The following is a 22,920-nucleotide window of genomic DNA, read 5'->3' as shown; positions in this document are numbered from 1 at the left end:
TAAGAATCGGCAAAGCTTTCGCTTTTTTTACCTCTAAATGAATGCAGTCGACTGCTCCGATTAGATTCAGCATTTTGAACTTTTTCTAGCTTCAGTAATTTCATAGACGGTTTGGAGTAAATTAATCCGATCGGCGGCTTTGGAAGTAGCTTACTCTAGAACACCATTAAATATTTTACAGACTGTAGTTTTGTGAATTTCTAAACCTTCGACGACACGGTTTTGGTACCCCGCATCAGACAAATATCTTAAAAATATTTCCGTTTTACACTCATCTCTACTAAAGACTAATTACTTAAGTATTCTACAGATCCCTTGTCAAAACGAACCGATTCCTTGTACCTATATTCACTTATAGATATACCCCTTCTTAATTTTTTAGGTTTACGTATTCTCAAGAAAACAGCCATCTTTCTTGTTCAGTAGAAGGTTTCAGTAAGGGTCTAAGATTACTAAAAAAACCTACAGTACTTACTGATGATTTTAAGTAACTGAAAACTTTTATTCGCTCCTTTTAAAGTATTTACCGGAAAGAACCGGCAATTTCGTGCGGTTTCAGTAAATATTCATCGAGTAAAAAGAATACTACCGAAAGTTAAAATGTTGCACAACTACATATTCTTTATTCACTTAAACCTCAGTATTTACTGAAAAAAGACCCGGTAAAAGTAATTACCGATTTTTATTTACTTCCCTCTATATCGTATCTCCTCGTTCTACAACAACATTTAATATTACTATAAAACAATTTTTAACGTAAAATCGAAGCAGATTTATTTTATTTTTTAAATTCACGTCTTTCGATCGTTCATGGAGTAAAAAAATAACAGCAGCACCTACTACTTGCGGGATTTTTTTTAATCAGGAAAACACATATTTTAGATGTAGTCAAAAGGGCGGTTAGATTTGAATTATTAGTTATGTGTTTACCGTATATTTCATAAAGTTTCACGTATTAAGATGCCGTCTACTAATTTTGAATACGAATAAAGCGGAAGAAATATAATTTAATCTAAAGTTTTTTGCGGTTAAAAAAAAATGTTGATTTTATAAAGTGTTTTTACGTGTTCATCGTATTTTTCTTCAAAGCTTTCGAGTACGTCCGGGAATACGTGTCTTCCAAACTTTTTAATGTCAGCTGTCGCCGTAGCGGCATTAGACGATGAAAAAATAAAAACCGCAAATAACGTAGATGCGAGTTAAAACATTAACAGATTTCAATAATTTCAACACCTAATGTCACGGACAAAAATATAATAAATAACAAAATTTATTAACATTAATGTAAATAACGATATACGGTAAAGTATAGTCCTATTTGTACTGCACTTTATAAAAACAAAAAAAAAAGAGTATTAATAAGATATAACACATTCAAAACAGCTTTTTAATAGCTTATTTTAATCGATTACATTAAATTAAAAAAATTGCAATAACTAAATAATATGAATAAAATGAGATTCTACATTTTCATACAAATATATACGAGTATAATATTTTACATAAAATAAATATATAAAAATGAGGAAATAATATAACAAACAACAAAGGGATAAAAATCATTGAAATAATGACGAACGATTATGCAATATTTATACAAATCCGCTTTTTATACTAGACTTTAGTTTTAATCAGTTTAACAGATATATATATTTATGGTAAGTATTGTTTTGTTTTATTATAAAACGTTACAATATATACATTTTCAATTAATAATAGATTAAACTCAATTATATCTGTTTATTAATCAATTTCTATGCATCGCACAGAAAATTGTTTTTATAAAAGCATCAACATTACGTAATTTGCATTAAATTATTATACAAATAATAGAACTTAGAATAAAAGAATGTTCCTAATATAACTTTCAGAAGCCTATTGATGTGATAAAAAATAAAAACTCGAGTTTATTTACGGAAACAGATTAAATTTTGTGTTACGTATAAAAAAAATTCCAATACACCTGTGTTATAGCAGAGTAAAATCTAATCCTCGTTGTATTAAAGAATTACAAAAATTAATTATATACAACATACGAATGAATATCAGTCACGAATTATGTATTTTATCAAAATTATATACCTTTGATTTCAATAATAGCGAACAAAACTAAAATTAGAGAATTTTTTTACAATTTATAACTTTAAGTGCTAAACTAGTAAAATTTCTGTTAAATCTATATGTTCATTAATTTCAATTACTTCATTCAAGTATTCACAAATACTACAAATAGTAGTTGTAGTAATCGTTAAGATTACAAACTACTATTTAACCTTTAACTAAATATTGGATTAACTGAAATCAAAATTTAAATTTATCGTAGAATTAAACGTAAAAATTAACAGAAACTAATGATTTTACGTTGAAACATAGTTTTTTTTTCAAGATTCGATTTTGTCTAAGTTGATCAAATACAGAAAAAAACTCTGTCACAGTAACTACGTCATGCGTTATCTTACGGAAATCGCATTTTTAGTTAAAGAAAGGTGTTTTGCACGGCTGCAATGGTTTTTGAAAATAGTATTACTCTCCGTGTTTATTATATTTCATGTTGTGTTAGTATCATATCTTTGAATAGATGAAGACTTCAAAACTGATTTTTGGGACACCAACCTCTTTCTTTCATACCAAATCGCATTTTGGATTATTGCGAAACGAAAGTACTATACCGAATCTTTTTTTTAAGCAATTGAAACTTTCCGAAGAGAAGTACAATATTAGTTTGGTAGCATGGTTTGGTTATGGTGGGGGGGGGAACTGAATTTTTTTACACTTTCAGGTGTGAGTATGAAAATATCATTCACTTAAATTGGAGTTTCCTTATTTACATGTATGTGTGCGTGGGGCCTATTTTTTTAATTTTGTGGCTCGAAAATCTCCAAATACTACTAGATCAATTTCAATGAAACTTAGATAAGGTGTAGTAGTGGAAGCTGGAATGTGAAAATTTGATGAAGGTCGAGCCAAAATCAAAGTCGGTTAAAATTTGCGCCCGGTAGAGCGGTTGAAAAAATCTTACACATACGTGCATAAGTACGCGTATATAAACAAGACGGGCGCAGTAGCGATTTCCAAATCCGCTAAAAAATTGAACCAATCTAAAATGAGATATTCTAATAAATATGTATGTTAAAATTATTATTACTTAGCGATTACGAAAGGATTACGAAGCCAGTCACTAAAAGGCAAACATTATAGAGATTCACCGGAAAAGAAATAAAATTCGCCGGATCGTTTCAACGGAAACCTCACCGACAGATCGCATCAAGAATGTACTTGATTTTGAACATATCGACGCCCTTAGAAACGACTTAGCAGATTTGGACCCGGATCCGCAGAATTAAAAACGGGAAAACATAAGAGCACTGAAATGTTATGAATGGTAAAGAAAGGACGGTCTATCCTCGAAGGAAATTGGATATAAAAAAAACTTCCCGACCTAAAGAAAGATGATCGTGTCGACAATGCACGGAAAGAGTTTTACCCAAATGGGCACAATATATTAACATATTAACGATATTTTAAATTAATAAGCCAGGCGAAGATAAAATAGGTCGTCAGAGGATATTCAAGAAGGAATATCAGATTTGACCATTGTTAAAATTTTAACGAGTCAAAGGATTTACACTAACTACAAAAACATTTCAGTTGAATCCCCTCTCCCCGGAGAAAATGATCTAACTAAAAATTTTAATTTTTTTTTTGTTGGATTATTAAATTTCAGATAACCATTTAATAGAAAGATATAAAGGAACAACTGTACTACGGAAATAGATTGGAAAATAAGAAAACATTTAAACACCAATCGACAAAAAATTTACTTAAAATGGCCATTTCGACTGTTGAACGATAATTATTAATAGATATAGAGGAAATTTCAAGTAAATAAATGAAAAAATAAGCGTCACGAATAAACAATTTAATCGATAACGATTTTTTTTAAGTTATTATTTCTTTTTCATTTACTTTCTTTTCTACGTACTATTTTTTCAATATCTATTGACGATTGTTTAACAATCTAAATAATCGTCTAGTTATATAATTTATTAAAATATTTTTGACATCGGTTTTCAAGAGTTTGCTTGTTTTCCTATTTATCCCGTTTTAAATATTATTTTAGTTAGTTCTATAATAATTATGGAATTTTAGAATAGTTAATCTAACATTGGACTTGATACTCGTATATTATCCGATAAACGAAAATAAATTTAAAGACAGTAATATCAAACAACCTGTAGTGATTTGAACAAATGATGCATAAATATGAACGTAATTAATTTCCTGAGAGTAATAAAAGAAAAACTACTATAATTACAACCGAAATGTTAAGAACAAATTCGTCTTTAAAAAACATAATGTTTTACTCAAAACCTAATTAAATATAACAAGATCAAAATAAATAAAATAATGTGAACGATAACTCTAACCGATTATAAATTTCTCTTACAGTAATATTTATGATTACTTCATTTTTTTTGTAGTTTAACAATAGCGTACTCATTAGGAATAAGAAATCATACTCGGTTGCAAATGATTGTTTTAATAAAAAAATACGTACAGGGTGATATAGTATAGTATAGTATATGTGATATAAATGTAGTGATATAGTATATAGAAGCGTATGGAAACGCTTCATATTTCAAAACCGAGGGATACTGTGAGGTAGAAACAAGGGCGGATCATAGATCCGCCCTTGTTAAGAAAATGATTAAATGATAGTTAGGAAATTATTGCTTTATGATTTAAATTTTTTGTCCATCATTTTGGATCCGCTACATCGAATCAAACTTTTTTTTTTTTTAATAAGAAGGTAGACAAGTTATACTTGAATTTAATGCAAAATATTAATAGAAAAAAGGTCGGCGAAACTATTTCTCGATAAACGCTTTTGTTTTCGAATTATAAGCAATCGAATTTGCAAAAACGTAAAAGTTTCGGTAGTAATAAAACGAGGTAACGTCCCGTAGTAACTCTTCATTTCCTATTACCTTCAGAATTACATCCGATAAAAAACTTTGAAAAGTTAACAACTCTTTATAATAATAAATAACACTAATAGTAACAATACACAATAACTAATGTAATTTGCAACACTAAAACACATTAAATGGCTCTATCAACTGATATTATTTACTTTAATTATCGCAATATTTAATTGTAAAATTCTGAATATGAATTAATCTTTTATCACTCTTAAGGACAAGTATTGTAAAAAAAAAACGATCTCCTAATTGCTTTGTAATAGAAAACAACAAAGAGTTTGTAGTTTGTTAAAAATAACAGCGCAATATAATTTTTTCAATAAAATAAAGAAAATTATACCCGAAATAAATTAACAAAAATGGACCGTAACAAAAATAATACGCCTAATATTAATAAAAAAAAGGAGAAAAGAAAACCTCCATTCTAAATTATTAAATATAAACAAATAAAATAACAATTATAAAAGTGAATAAAATTATTCTTACATTTTATTTTTTTAAGTAATAATAAAAATAAAGCCATGCGCATTAAAATAATTATTACCTCAATAAATCAAATTATAAATAAATTGTAGTAAAACCATGATAAAATACTAAACTTTAAACAATATCAGTAATAAGCGATAATCAAAATATATATATATATAATGTATATAATTAAGTGACTAAAATATACAAATTAATTTTTATCGTTAAAAAAATGATTACCTTAATCTACCGTACTACAAATACGTTATCGTTAAAAGAAAATTAATAAATAAATAAAATTAAATAAAAAACTGTGCAATATTATTCTAAGTATACAATTATAATTTATATTAAATAAAGCAAATAATCTATAATAAATATAAAGAAAGCATTACTTATTAATTAAGAAGAAATATAATATTTCTTCTTATATAAATATTATTATTAATCGATAATTAATTCATTACTATTATTTTAAGTCGTACCGTAGGTTTTATATTACATAAGAAATTAATTAAAATGAACAAAAAGTTAATTAATTAATTGATATGGTTTACTTACACTTTATACATTACATCTGTTTTAATGATACAATAAAATAAAATTAACAGCAATGATTTATAAAATTTAAAAATTACCTATATAGTATTTATCAGACTTAAGAAAAACTTTTTTTTTCTGATTTCATTTTATAAAACAAAATCACCAAATAACCTTAAAAGGCATATAATCAATACATTTTACAATTTAAAAAACTATTAAACAAAACTACAAATAAATTTATACTAATTTTTAAAATAAACTATCAAATTTTGTTAAATAATTTAAAAAAATTAATACCTTAAAGCAAGTATTTTTATTTTTTAATATTTAAAAAGCATTTACAGTAGTACTTAATGAATTGTTTTTAAAAAAAAACATTTATTTAAAAATGAGTTTTTTTTTTACTATATTTAAAAAACAATAAAAAAAAGTTAAGATTTGTTTCGTCTTACATCCGTAATGATGCAACATGAGAGTGAAGATAGATAGTCTTGCTTGTAAGTTTTTTTATGACGAAAGGAAAGAACGGCGAAGTAATAAAGAAATCCTTAAGGAATTCTGTAATTAAAATTTAAACAAGAGAAAAAATATATATACATGACAATTGTAATATTAAGAAAACATCAAAATATCTGTCACGATGATACATATTAGTAGCAGAATCTAATATATTAACCGTTCAAAAACTATTTTTATACACAATTTGTTTTACAAGATGATTTATTTATATATTTACTGAGGATTTCCACGTACAAAACATTTCAGTAAATAATTGTATTAAGTTACAGCAGCTGATTTTAATTTGAATTCGAAATTAAATATACTTTGTGGTAGATAAAATAACTTATATGTTAAAACAAATTAACCAAATATATATATATATATATAAATTTATTAACATCATTTCAGAATTATTTTCATAATCATAGGCTAAACTGTTCCTATTTGTGCAAAACAGCTACGCATAAGTTGCAATGTAACAGGGAAAAATTCAATTAATTTAAAACTAATAGAATAAAAAAATAATAAATATTAAAATGTGACGCATAATTTAAGTTTTCTCTAAAGATATAGATAAATTTAACAAAACAAAAAAAAATCTTTTAAAAAATGCGGTACTTACAGTTTATTTTTAGAAGGTTCCTTTGAATTTTCATCGCCTTCTATACGGTATATTTTTCCAAACATTACGTACTCGAAACTGTCAGCACGAGATCCTTCCGAGTCAAGAGGGTTCCAATCGCCACTGTCCGGATATCCATCTTCTCTTAAAGTTGTAGCCAAAACTAGACGAAATTTGTCTCCTGAAAAAATAAAAATACCGATAAATAAATTATGTGAAAATATCACATCGCTATTTCATTTAAATAAAAGTTTTACAGTTTTCATTATACAGTAATTTTTATAAGTGATAAAATGAAACGCAAAGATAATGAACAAAATTTGAACAATATTCTGAATAATCTTTGAAAACTTTTACGGAATAGAAAATAATTAATTTTACGACTACTCACAGAAAGTATAAATACAGAAAAAACCTAACCGTTCCAACAAATTTTATCTCATCACTTAACTAATACTTACAGACAAAAAGAATTAATACGAGTAATTTTTGACGGTTAACGGCAATTTGTTATTTAAATTACCTTCATTCTGGCTAGTTTTTTTGTGATTCTCCTATAGACTGAAAACACTAGAGAATTTTGAAGAATGTATTTCATTTTTAACTTTTAAGGAAACAAATCTTTTTGTATAATAATTCGCTTTGTAATTAAGCACTAAACAGGTTACACTTTTACTATAATTACAGTCATAAAATTAAATTTACACATACTTAAATTCTTCATCATAGAAAGGTGACTTAAATAACGAAATTACTATCTTGTTTTTCGAATGTCCTTCAAGTTGAACATTTTATTTTTCTAAAAATAAAATAAAAAAATGTTGATTACGTAGAACGTTAAAATAAAATTAATATATGTTTATTTATATACGTACATCTAATGTTAAACAGGATCTTTAAAAAAGGAATATTATGAAAAAATTAATTTTTTTAGTCGTTTTACTTTTAACAATTAACAATTTTTTAATTTAAATGTTTGATTTAGAGACGTAGTGCCAGAGGAACATAACTCTTAATTCCGATATGTAAAAAAATGTACCAATATTAATGTAAAAATAAACAACGAACTAGAATAAGATTTCAATGAACGAATAAAAATTAAACATTGAAATTGTACAATAAAAAAAAAATAAATAAAACAAAAAGTAAATGTCCTGTGCCCAACTGAAAGCTCCTTCATTACGTAAGCAAGCAACAAGCAATACATAATAAATTTAAGGGGTGCATCACCCTATACTCTTACGTTTGTAACGTATAAACAAAAACGCAAACGTTTTTAAGGTCACAATATTTAACTATAAAAATTACACTTTTTTTATATACATTAAATTAACTGTACACACGTCATACAAATTGTTTTATGTACAATGATTTACGGGGTTAAGAAACCTAATCGATCCGATAACATTATTATAAATCACAAAAGGCAAACATTTCACCCTATAATTAATACGATAAGAACGTAATAATATTTAAATATACAAAAACGTTTTTCCAAATATCTTGACGGGAATTTATGTCTTAAATACTACATAAATTAACAAACAATTAACAAGTCAGCTTAAATATAAAATAGTACCCGCTGATGTACACCTCAAAAGTAACCGCTGATATACATCTATTTGCGATCGGTATAACGCAAAATAAATAATCGAAATTAAAATAGGATTACATGATACAGACAGAAATTACTATACAAAACAGGCCGACATGAGTAAAATTATATTTTGGTCAAGTTATATATTCGGTACCTCAAAAATGTTATTACTGTTAGGTTAATTTAAAAATATAAATGTATGGGTTTTTAAAATACTTTTCATATTTTCTTAACTTATATCGACTGTAGTTCAGGCATTGATTTACACATCTTTGGAATTTTTTTTTATTTGAGATTTCAGATAAAATCAGTACTCGTAAACTACAATAAATTGTAACATATTACGATTAAAAGAATAAAGGACGAATAAAATATAACGGGTACATATCACCCTCATAAAATTTTGACGAAAATATTCAGTATTTCCTTTAACAGGATACGCATTTCCTATTACTGAAAATTTTACTAGGATTTTTTGTTGAAATTCGAAGAAATTCGCATCAAACAAATCTTTATTTTTTTTTATGTTCATTCGAAATGTTTATCGGATATCTCGACGTACCCGCATTATTAATGAAGAATGAGGATAGACGATAAACAGTTATGAATGACACAAAGAAAAAAAAAATTATCGGGTTTACGGTCGTATGAGGCAAATGAGTGGAGGATCGATAGCCCATTAGGTTGTGAAGTCGTGTGTACGTTATGGAAAACAGTAGGAGAAAAATAAAAGAAGTTTACGAAGCGATGGATAGACGAGGATTCGAAGAGTCCGACGTAGAAAGTAGAAATGTGTGGCGTGAATTACGGAAAACGAACGACGTAGTTATATCAGCATCTTCAGTCGCCTTTAATCCAGGTTTCCTAAGTTTGGGCCTTCTAAAAAATAACTGTATAAAATAGTAAAACACCAATTTTACTAATCTGTTAAATTTTATTAACATTAATTAACGCGTTTAGATTTATTTCAACAATGTTACATTTTTATTCTATTAATAATTAATTTATTTAAATGAAGATACAACACCGCTATATCAAGAATACCGCATAACTAACTGCATATTCCGAAACGCGTAAATTTACCGAGTTATCGATTATAGAATATTATATAATGTTATATAAAAAAAACATCAGAATTATTGTATCGTTAATACCTGATAAATTTAACCAGAAAAAAATCCATAATTTTTAGATAAACCCACTATTCCACTGCACGAGGTACATTTCATTATAAACAATTGTGATTGAAGAGCGGAAGTACTCTTTTCTTACAAGGAGGAAAAAGGTTTTTGTTAAAATATTTTAAAATGTTAACTTATATATAATATATTACAAACGGTACCTCTTCTAGAATTCAAAAAATGTTACGTTTAAAAAACTTCTTTTAACTAACATAAATAATAATACATATTGACCGTTTTCAAAGCACAGTATGAACGATAATACAATGAACATCAGTGTTAAACACCTCAACAACTAAGATGAGATGATATATCTCAATGAACGATTAAGAAAATCCACAAAAAGTTTAATAATAAATTAAAGAGCGACATAAAACTCAAAGGAGGAATTGTGACGCTAAATTATATAAAAAAAGAAAAAAAGGACAGCACAAATTTATATATAAAACTGTAAAAAATAATAACAAGGGATAACAGATAAACGACAAAGGTAAAAAAAAAATTGCCGATTAAAATGAAAAATTATTATAGAAAGCGGACGAGATATTTAAAAGGTAGAAGAGAAATCCACGGAAAAACTATATCGGTCAATAGGAAAATTCATGATCTTCCCGGAGAAGATCATAATGAAACGGAAAAGGATGAATTAGGATCCTAAAAGGATAAATTAGGACGATCCTAAAATCGCTCAAGTTAAACGAGCAATAAAAGATACGAAGAACTGAAAAACTGCAGAAACAAACGAGTTATCGATTAAATATCTTAAAGCGGAAAGAAACCTTCTTAAAACGATCGAGACTAAAACCCGTTCAAAAAATTATTCGATAAAGCGTCAAATTACAGGACAGATAATTGATTTTGCATTCGGTAAAAGGTTTTCTGCAAATTCTGAACTAATATAAAAGGGAGGGAAATGGTTACAGAAGAACAATAAGGGATTTGAACGGGAATAACGGACAAACGGGTTAGAGAACGAAACGATGAACACAATTTATTTTTCATTTTTCAAATCAAAATTCTAGGATTTATTTTACGTCCATAAATGAAAATATACAGAGACCGACGAATAAATAATAAGTAAAATGTGTTTTTCAAAAAGAAAAGTTAATTTAAAAAAGAACGTTTCAATACAATATCGATGGTAAATAAATGAAAATCGAAGGAAGAGCTTACACATTCGTCGACTTGAAAACACACACGTACACTACAAAATGAGAAATAATTAACAATTATTGACAGAAATAAAATATATACATATAAAGATGGTCGGCTAGTACATGTTTGCAACCGGACGATTTTAAGCAGTCGATGCTTAAAAAATTAACGCGCTGAATTAAGGAGAAGAAAATATAAAAACTAATTTGAATAAAATTCTCCTTTACAATACAACATTTTAAAATTCGCTAATGTAAATAAAATAACGTATAACGTATTGAATAAAATGATTCGTTACGTAATGTAGAAAAATAGCATAATGATGTAAATTATCCCATTTAAAAATAAAATTCAGGATAGTAATAATAATCACAGTAATGACTAGTTAATGCAATTTTGATTGCATTATAATCTTTGACACAACAAACATTACGACTATGAATGTGGCTTAACGATCGTCAGTAGAATACACCTTATACTAAAATGTTACTTCCTAACAATTCTTTTTCATATATTTTCAACATTAAGTTCCTAAAAATTTTACTTATTATACGACCTTTAACTTGTACTTTAAAAAAAAAAAAAAAAAAAAAAATTAAACTGTTATTTTTGCAGCTCAAACAAAAAAAAAAAACAAGGGCACAGGCACCCGATAACGAAAAGAAACGCCAACTTTATACTTTTATCACCGAAATAACAATAGAGTATACTGTTGCGTTGTATAGCTTTATCTTGAAGAAAATTCATCACATTGTTATTGGCTATCAAAAAAAAAATACACACACAGAATGATATTTAAAAAGTTTAAAAATACCATTCTTCTCCTTAAAACTAAGAATAGGAGCGAAATTCCAAATAATCCATCCGTTACAAAAAAGTTTTAAAAAAAGAAAAGTAAAACGCCCGTAATTATAAAAAAATTACGCAATTTTTAAAAAATATCCCAGCATTCAAACTCACAACCCACTTTTTTGCTATAGCGCGTTCAGTAAATTCAAACAATCTTTTTCTTGTTGATGTTTAGCCTCCGGGAATTACCGTTCAGATATTACTTCAGAGGATGAATGAGGATGATATGTATGAATGTATGTGAAGTGTAGTCTAGTACTGTCTCAGTTCAACCGTTCCTGAGATGTGTGGTTAATTGAAACCCAACCACCGAAGAACACCGGTATCTAGGATGTAATATTCAAATCCGAATAAAAGTAAATGCGTTTACTAGATATCTTGAACGCTGTAAATCTCGACTTCCATATCAGCTGATCTGGGAAGACGCGCTCACCATTAGACCAACCCGGTGGGTTTAAATTCAAACAATCTAATCAAAACGAATATGAAATCTAACCACACGGTCGACACACTCATGATTTTCAGTAAAAATGACGCACGGGCTTGTACCGTGTCGATACCTCAACAGAAAGCGTATTCCATAATCTAGTTTATTACGGATTTTTGACGAAAATGTTATTGCAAACGAATTTAAATAACATTACACAATTGTGGGGAAGCGTTTTTAAAGTCCGCATTTTCTGTAAGTTACACATTCTGTATTTTTTACTTTGCCTCCCATTTCATCACTTCACAATATTTTAAGGAAATGGTTTATTTTTCCCGACAAGACATTACTACAAAAATCACGTCCAAGCTACAGAAAGGTATTTCATTTCCGCAGAAGTTTGATCGAAAGAGTAGAGGGCCGATCTCGCGGTTATTCGTGGTTTACTTTGCCGTTATTCCCTTTAAATGTGTGTCCGGTAAGATTAAATAAGGATAACACGGTCCGTTCGGTGAAAGTTCGTAACCTTGATCGTTTAAGGAAAAATAATAATCACACCTACAGCAACCGTTACACAGACACCCCGCGAAGATGATATGCCGCTGTCGGAAGGAGTCAAAACAGCTGTATACGCAAACGACACGGCATATTATTATGAATCCGGAAGTGTATATTAAGCGATCGAGAGACTCCAACGGCAATTGGATCTAGTAGAGCCGTGGCTCGATATGTGAAGAATCAAGGTCAACGGTGAAAAATCGGTGGCAGTGATGTTCACGTACAAGACACGTGCTCCAGACGGGCAGCTGGAAATCTCAGGAGAGAAAATCCCCTTTGGGAAAACAGTCAAGTACTTGGGAGTAGTCCTGGATAAACGGCTTACCTTAGGAGAACATGTCAAAAAGAGTCTTAGCCAGAGACGGTCTTAGCCAAAGTGCAAAGGCCGTCAGGGTCTCACTATACCCAGTACTGAACAGTGCCAGCCCATATCCACTGGCGACCAAATTGCTCATTTTTCGGCTATACGTCCTGCCGATTCTAACATATGCTTAACCGGTACGGGGAGCTTTGTTGAACTCCACGCTTCAAAAGAAATCAGAAGCCGTCCAAAACATAGCGTTGTGGACGATATTTGGAACACCGTGGTTCGTCAGAAACGCCACTCTTCGCTACGATGCGGGACAACACACCGTATCCGAGGTGGGGGTGACGCAGGCACTCACAATATTCGGGAGAGCGGCCGTGTCCGAACACGGCCATCTCTGCCGAGGACCGTACCCCAGCCGAGAGGACCTCTGCCGAGAGGACCGTACCCCAGAGGTTATAAGAAAACGGCCTCATGCCGTCTTAAACGAATAGTCGTGAAGAGGCGGTACGAGAATCAAAAAATGACAAACCAGGCTTAGGAGCCTCTATATCGCGTAACCTATAAATGGAAACCGCGCGAAAATTCCGGACGCGAACGTGAACGTTTTCACAGTTAAATTTTGTTAAAACTATAAAAACCTAGACAACAACCCATACCGTCCCACGAAGAAACCAGAATTTCATTAAGACAGCATATGCGACTCCCTCCGGAGAACGGGGCGCATTTCTCCCTCCAAATAACTACGGCTCCGGTAGGCGCATTCGTGTTAGCCCATAGGTGCCGGTACCGAAAGGATTTCAGCGGATGGACTGAAGGGGAATCACGCCGGGATTACTAGGCTCAAAAGCTTAGTCTCCCACGATCAGAACCGGTAAATAAATTTCACGATGGTCCATACGGATAGGAACGCAAATTACCAAATCCGTCCGTAAATAAAACTTAAAATTTAAAACCGCCATTAAATAACCGATAAAATCCGTCCGATAATAGAAAGATCAGCAGCAAGGGACATTGTCCAGGCTTTTTTAAAAAATCTCAGCTATTAAAACAAAAATATACGATATGAAGAAGATACTCGTAATGTACATATATTTAGATAAACGAGACGACGGTACTCCGAATCGTAAAACCTCAAAGTTCTCAAAAAAGAGGGTTTTTATATTAAATAATTAACAAATAAAAATATTTATAATTATTAAAAAAAGGCAGAATAATTATAATGTAAACTTTGAAAAAAAAAATTAAATTAATTTTAATAACACTAATAAGTTAAAAAATACATCGTTACGATGAAACCAAGTATAATGTTCACGAACATATATGCAGAAAGTACAGTACAATATATGTAATTACAAACCGAGAAACAACAATGGCTGACCGTGACAGTGCTCCCACGCAAGGTTATTAATCACTAATACTACTGCAATAATTATACCTACATACAGTATAACGTACAGAAGTAATAATAGAATCATCAAAACCGAGGTAATCAACTGAGCACCTGAACTTATGATTCCGATTTCTCATTACGTACCTATAAATCCTTTGCGTAAAACAATAAAACTCGCTTATTTAATATAACTACTATTATTTTTAAACTTTTTACAAATAAATTTAATTTAAAATAACTATGAAAAACCCACCCGATATAGAAAAAATACTGGTTTCTTTTTTATTAATATCAAAAGTTAATGTTATATTAAGAAGAAAAAATCAATTATTTACGTAAGCAAATCCTTACATTCCTTTCTTTTTATTTAGTTTTATTCACTAAGGCCTACATTATTTAACTAATTACCTTTTCAAGTTTCTTTTTCCTCCATCATCATTTCCCAGCATTTTTCTTTTCTTTCATCTCACCAGGTATAATCTCTTCCGTGATATTTTGTAATTTCTTTCTCAGCGGTGAACGTTCTTTGATGTTTTCATTTATTTTCAGTTCTTTCACGTCTTTCAGTTTCTCTGATCGTCTTATATTTTTTCTATCTTAAATGTACATTTCATTATTGTGTCTTCACTATTCTTCTCGGTTTTTGACGTGCTATAAGCCAATCTAAGTATTCTTCGTTCTTTAGTCTGTAATTATCGATTAGAAGATTCTTGTTAAACGTCATACATTAGATGCGTACAGAACTTCCAGAGGAACGACTGTAGCTTAGCGCCTCGGTTTAGGGTTGGGTTAATCGATTATCGATTTCTTACTGCAGGAGGTCTTAGTTTAATCGATAGGCCTGTTCCATGTTTATTACTCCTTTTTTCTATTCTGTTAATTTTCTTTTTCTACTTTATTACTTTCAATGATACATCCAAAAAATGATCCGTTTATTTAATACTTTTTATTAATATAGCGGTTTTATAAGCAAGCCAAATTAGCCGAACATTTTATTACACATTTAATTCGGTTCAAATTTCGGCTAAATATTTGATATAATGTATAAAATAATTTTCTATTTCTCATTATTATTATTTTCCCAGCAACAGTTGTATACAGCCATAACAAAAAGTACAAACATTTGAGTTGGAGCTCTATTAAAAATGTCAACATTTCCCGACTCCATCAAACTAGTGAAAAATTCCGGAAAAATGAATTTCGGCCTGTATTTTGATAAATATGTCCGGACTGTTTGAACGTTGAAATTATCTCCGGACAACTGGAAATTTCAAATATTCTTATGTAATAGACATTAATACAATTCAATTTTGAATTTAATCGGACTAGAGGACGGGATATTTCTCGCCATTTTAAAACTTCAAATTTTTGGAGGATCTAAATGCAGTATTTGAAATCTGGTACAATAATAGTACTACACGAGTTGATTACAGTACTGACATTTCAAATTGATTAAATATAGGAGTAGAGATATTTCTAAGACAGATTACAGAGAAAAACTTGGCACGTAAGTTCTAAATATCTACGTAAGTTCTAACTTGTTTTAATTTTGACCCCGATCCGACAAAGGGCCGTACAAAATAATGATTTTGCTAAATATTTCTAACCCAGCCGATATTAAGCACTAAAATATTTATGCGCATGAAATCTTAATTGTATTAAGATTTAAACCCGTACAGACAAAGGGAAAAGGCGGTTAACAATTTCAAATTTTATTAGTTTCCTTCTAATATCATCACGCAGATTCTATATTAAGCGTAAAATTTAATAAAAATGTTTCCTTATAAGCAAATCGTATAGCAGGATATTAATTTTTACATAAAGTAGAAAACATTGCTTCATTCGGCGCCCTTTAGCACCTAAACAAGTATCGAATATCGCTACTTCCTTTTAAAACACTCTGTAGAAATCGATTTCTTAGTCGTTATCTAAAATCGTAATTAAATTCTTACCTAAACTTGATATGATCGATTTTTAAGAAATAATAATAATATAATAATAACAGTCATTAATATTTAAAAACTCTACGATTATTCGAAATAAAAATCTGCCAAGGGCAAAGCCGGAATAGTTATGCAATCCTTGCAGGCTCTTTTATTAATTTTATTTTATTTATTAATTGTTTTAACTTTTTTTTTTTTTTTTTTTAATAATAAAAATGATTAACACACTAGCCTTTCAAAAGTACAATCCAATACTTTACATTCTACAAGGTTCAAGCTATATTTACAAAGTATTAAAATAAAATTATAATTTTCACCATACATAAAAAAATATAAATCATTTATTTACTTATGTTCAAGGTAAGTACGGTAATCGCACGAGAGTTTTACCCGGAGTGTCTGAAGCAGTCTTCGCATTCCTAATAATACAGCGGAGGGGATATTGTACCTTGACAAAACAAAAGGGAGACTTGGCTTCTTACTATCTAAAGAAGCCATTATGAAGCATTCATTAAAGAAGACAGTCGCCAGTCCAATAAACCCTCATCCATGCGCCGTTTATGCTTCCTAAACTTTGACAAACAATACAACTTCAGGTGTTTATAATAAACATAAATTTAGTGCTTGAATTAAAATTAAAATTTTATACTTGAGAATTAAAGCCATAAAAAAAAACACAAAAAATTTTAATTAATATTCAGGTTTAACGTACGATAGAAAAAATTGTACTCGGTACTAACTTTGTATAATGTAAAATAAATTAAATTACCGAATAAATTAACAAAGGCGTAAAAATGAATTTCATTTTTCCAGCTGTAATAAAAATTTGTATTTATTTATCGTGTTATTTTCGTCTGATATTAAATAGAGGTCTCTAAAAACGTACTTGTGTATTATGCATTGTGTGTGTCCTTGGCACGTGGTATATAAGCCCCGCATGGCAACAACACTCTTAACTACCTACTATCTAAAAATCTAACTCAATACAATAACTTATTAACCAATAAAAAACAACCAAAAATAAAATCAGTCTTTACATAATAAAAATGACATCATTTTGTAGATTACTAACATTTATATATATATATTTCAAACATTTTCAAGCGATGTTAAAAAAAAAAAAAAATAATTATTTATTTTTATTTCTTTAAATTCATAATAATAATTATAACAAAAAAATGAATGTATCTAAAAAAAAATTCATATACTTTATTTTTAAAAATATACCTATATTTCTTTAGAAAATTAATTACGATCAGTTACAAAAACTAATACAATTATTTCGAATTAATTTTTTTCTCAGAAAAACAGCTCTTTACAATATCAAATTGAGCTTTACAAATATCGATAGGAAGGACTTCATATTAACATTAGGTGCAATCATTATGATGAATTATCAGAAACTATCTAAATGGCTGTAAACAAATTGATAAATATATTAACTCAACACTTTAAAAGAGTACAAAATAATCGTAACTTGAAATTAAATATATTTATCTATATAAATATTTACACATATTTAATTCTACATATATATAACAAGTATATATATATTAAATCGGGCATAAAAACAGAGAAAATAACACGTACTATTCTAAAAATTACAATCGTATCTTCGATTAAAATTTCAAACTTGGAGATGAAAATTATGTTCATTGTTCTATAAAATAAGTTAACTTTATTTAATAACTTAATGCGCCTACGGACAATTTATACAAAATAATTGAAAAAATTGTACTTCTGTTTTATCAGATTAGTATGAAATTTGTATACTATAGTAGAAGGGGTTTCATATATTTGTAAAAATAAAAATTATACTATGATTATTAATTTATACATTTTAACAACTAACAGTAGAGATATTCCACACGATTACAATTACTTAGGAAATTTATAAATTTTATAGAAAAATATCAAGCCTGACCGGGATTCAAACCCAGAGTATCAAGATGAAAGGAGGAGGCGATGCTATTGCGCCACGATCAAGAATTAAAAAAAGATTTAAAAAACCTTATCGACTCTCCATATTGTTAAGTACCTAACAAATGTTCTACATTACCCAAAATTACTTTCTTTTTTCTTTTGAAAATTTATTTTCAACAAATTGTAATTTTTTTGTTATATCCAAAGTATATGAAACCGCACAGGGAAAAAATGAATCAATAATAGCGACAAAAGGCTAACGCTCAATAACATTTGCTCTATTTTTCAAACACGTAACAAATTTTGTATCGTATGAATCCATTAATTTTATTCCAGTCGATAAACTATAAACACGTAATAAATCATTTACCATCATCAAGATTTACAAGTTCCATAACTTTCAATCACTAAAATTATAATGTATACAGTATAAATGGCAAAAAAAACATCTCGATTAATAAATATCATTAATATTATCATTTGATTAATAAATATACTAACTAAATATAATAAGTATACAGAAAAAGTTGGAAATGCTAAAACAAACATTTTCTAAATATATGTCAAAATACACACCTATCGATGCATTTTTAAATTTTTACAAAGAGAGAAAAAATTACAGTAAAACGCATTTAAATACACAATTAAAATTTATACTGTGTAGGATAGCTGATTTAGCCTAATGCCACAGCACTTCAACTTCAAGTGCAAAGAAACCAAAATACATAAAACAAAAAAAGATAGCTGAATATTATCCGAAAAAAGAAAAAAATTAGTTTATTATTATAACGGAAAGAATAATTTCTAGGAAATAAAATTTAAACATGAGTATAAATAAACGTAAAATGTAACCCGTACTAAATTAACGGCGAGTAAAATATTATGAAGTTGAACGATTTTTTTCGTTTACAATGAAACAAGCAACGAAAAAGATATACAAAACACTATCAGAAGCAAGGAGATATATCAAACAGAAAAGTTATCTGATTAGAATCAAAAAATACAAACAGAAAGGAATTTTTGGAAATACTATAAAAAATGAAAAGATTCATGAAGATGAATCAAAATAAAAAAATCAGAAAAGAAACGAATACATTCTTTTTAACGTGGTGTTAAAGGAGAATATTTAAATTACGAATTTCATTAAATTTTAAAAACTGTGAGATGTGAAGATGAATTGTGGTTGCGAACGAAAAACAGGTTCGGTTTACAAGTGCGGCTACGACACCCGCAATAAGGAATATTGAGTAAAATAAAAAAAATAAAGTTGTACGGGAATATAAAGATCAAAGTGAATTTACTACGAAAGTTTTAAATCTGCAATAAGAAACCAGAATACCAGTAAAAGATTTTATATGCAATCATTCTGCAAATTTTAAGATATGACGATTATACCAAAACGCATAAAATTATTTGATAAAGAATCAATTTTAATTTTTTTTTTTGGATCGATTTTATTATAATTTAAAAACAAAAATAGCTATAGTAAAAATTATGACAAATCGATAAAAAAAAGGAAAAATGAAATTTATTTCGTAATTAAATTACTACGTTAACTGAAATTTTTAAATCATATCAACAAATAAGAATAGCACAAAGGTTTCCAAAATGTGCGCCTCGACGCCCTGGGGAGCCTACACTTCCTCAGAGGGCATCGCGAAATATTACACAATTTTCATAACTTTATTTCAATCTTCAATTAAACGGCATCGCATCCTATCTAGTAACCAACAATGAAAAAAAAAGAAAAAGTTGTCTATTTCGCAAAACGTACTTGGAATTTGAGAAGGGCGTTTTGGGAAAGTCTGGATTCAGCAAGGATGCCGAAAATCGAAACGGTTTGGGAACCCCACTGGAGTAGACGTTTAGGCGTACATTATGCAGTATCAATAATGTACAGAAGCACTTAAATAACTTTCCAACCGTTAAACGCAGAAAAATTAATTTTAACAAATGTTTCTACTTAGAAATTATTATGTTTTACTACTAAACTACCTCACCCGAGCCCACAGGGATCCATTTCAACGATTTTAAACGGAAAGGACAGGGGTTGATAAAAATCATCAGATATCAATCGCTTTAATACCAAAACGATTTTAAGATATGACAACCGGCTAAATTTATTTCTTTTTTAATATATCGCTGTTTTAACAGTTACGATGCTCTCGCACCGAAAAATAGGCTCTTTTGAGGTAGGAGGATGCTAAATTTTATTTTTAACCGAAAAACGTTATTTAACGATCACCGTACTTTGTAAACAATCTACCGTATAAACCGTTCCACCGATCTCAGTAGGAGAACGATGGCATCTCTGCCTTCTATCGGAAGGTTCCACGATCGAGTCCCGGTCAGACGATTTTCACGAACTATAAAATTTATTATTATCCATCACAGTAACTAATACCGGACGTTAACATGTTACTACATATGCGGGTGAATTAAGCAAAATTTTTGAATCGTATATTAAGGACACGAATCGATCGACTAAATTTAAGTATGAAAATACTTGGTTGATATCTGTAAAAAGAAGAACAGTAAAAAAGCACGTGCGGAATGGAAAGTTTGGATTTACAACTCGCGGATACGTAGTTTTTTATCTGTAATTCTTTTTAATTTGAACAATCAGTATAGTATAGCGACTCAAGTTGCAGTACAGTACTGAAGTTTGAATTTATTATTATTATGTTTAAAAATGTAACAATAGACGAGCATTGTAATTTAGAGTTTAATTAATCGGTAATTTAAAACTTGTAATAAAAAAAAAAACTATAATTAAAAACAGTACAAACAGCTGAGCAAGTAATAGTTAAATGTTCTCATCTAATGCAGTAAATTTTATCTAGTGCAGATAAAATTTGTTCCATCGATTCAATATTGAAAACACTAAGGTAGCTCGGTCATTAATTTATTACACAATATTAATCTTTGTCTAAATAGTAGATTTTTTATTTCTATCGGATAATGTTTAACTTAAAACTACAAGTAAATTTAATTGAATCGCGATATTTATAACATACGAGTATAAATGTTGAAATAAACCCGGTTACCGGGTTTTAAAAATGAGAACATCGATTTTTTAACAACTTAATTACTGACAGAAAAAAAATGAAACACGCAACGGTGCTCTTTCATCCACAAGGCTAACTAATTTCCCGGGACTCTATTGTACACCGAAGTTTCATTCGATTTAATGTCGATTTTCTTCTTTACGGCAGAATTAATATTTTTAACCTCAGGGTTGTTACCGATTTACCGCACGCAGTTGAGCAAAAATCCGTGATTATTTTTCCAGGCTTGTTTATTTGACGATTTCACTCCCGACAACTTACATTTTGCAAACGCTATTTTATTCTGCGATGATAATTTAATTTTCTCTATCCGCCCTACCTTCCTTTCAAAATCCTTCTGTCGTCTGATGAATACGACGACATTTTCAAATAGTCGTAAAATATTAACTCGCGACATTTCTTTACCCAAGAAGACCGGTGCAATATATTAAATTATGATTATTTCATCTTAACTACAAACACTAGTTATCGATTTTTTATTCGCTCGACTCATTATTTCAATAACAGTTCGTTAAATTGCAAATCAATTATATTACAATTCATACGCTCCAAAAAAAATCAAGCGAAAAAATTTCCAAGTGTACATTTTTTTTTAAATTTATTGCCGTATTGTACAATAGTATAATATGCTTAACCCGAACACAAAAAATTATTATAACATCTACTCAATTTTTTCCAAAATTTTTCAATCGTAAACACTTCTGATTTATAGTTTCATACTACCTTCGGATAGTATGAAATAAACTAAAGAATCCTTTAACCGATGAGAAGGAATAGATAAACATCCAACAACACGCAAATAAGTAATGCTCGAGCTTCCGCTTCGCCCTATTGCTTTAAAAAATTCATAAATTAAAGACACCATCCGTTAAAAATGAGCTCCGTTTAGTATAATTACAAATCGAACGAAGCGTAGAACTGCTTATTTAAAAATTTATTTCTGTTTTTTATCAGTTCGATGTACTACACTATTTATTTCTAATCTACGACAATCATTTTATCACAAAATCGCTAGGTATTATGTTCCACGTATAATTATCAGATACAAATACCATAATTTGTTTGTTAGCTCGCCACTCGCGAGCTAACGCTTTTTTTTTTTTTTTTTTTAACCTCCGGAGCCGCAGTTATCCATCATTACTGTACAGAGGATGAGATGAATGATTTGTAGCGTGTGTGAAAAATGCCATGCCTGACCGGGATTCGGACCCGGGACCTCCGGGTGCCGGGTTCGAATCCCGGCACAACATCCTATTACGGTACAATATTCCCTACGCTACACTATTATCAGTGCCGACACTCTAGTAGAACTACAGAGCCTCTACGTTTTTATGCTTTCTAAACTTTGTAAAGTAACGCTTTCATATTTTAACGTAAAATGACAAAAAAGTGATATAAACAAA

General features: G+C 29.3%; 1 protein-coding gene across 5 annotated transcripts in view; it reads right to left on the bottom strand.

Annotated features, from left to right (window-relative positions):
- Polr2H (DNA-directed RNA polymerases I, II, and III subunit Rpb8) overlaps positions 1-22,920 on the bottom strand; it is a 657,278-nt gene that overhangs the window by 102,486 nt on the left and 531,872 nt on the right. For all 5 annotated transcript variants that reach the window (XM_075367532.1, XM_075367531.1, XM_075367533.1 and 2 more), the window contains one exon: positions 7,117-7,297. In XM_075367532.1, coding sequence (XP_075223647.1) covers positions 7,117-7,297 — 181 coding nt within the window. The remainder of the gene's footprint in view (positions 1-7,116; positions 7,298-22,920) is intronic.

Source organism: Lycorma delicatula, chromosome 5 (genome assembly GCF_047948215.1).
Source record: "Lycorma delicatula isolate Av1 chromosome 5, ASM4794821v1, whole genome shotgun sequence".
NCBI classification, from domain to species: Eukaryota; Metazoa; Arthropoda; class Insecta; order Hemiptera; family Fulgoridae; genus Lycorma; species Lycorma delicatula.
This window is presented reverse-complemented; position numbering and strand designations above follow the sequence as displayed.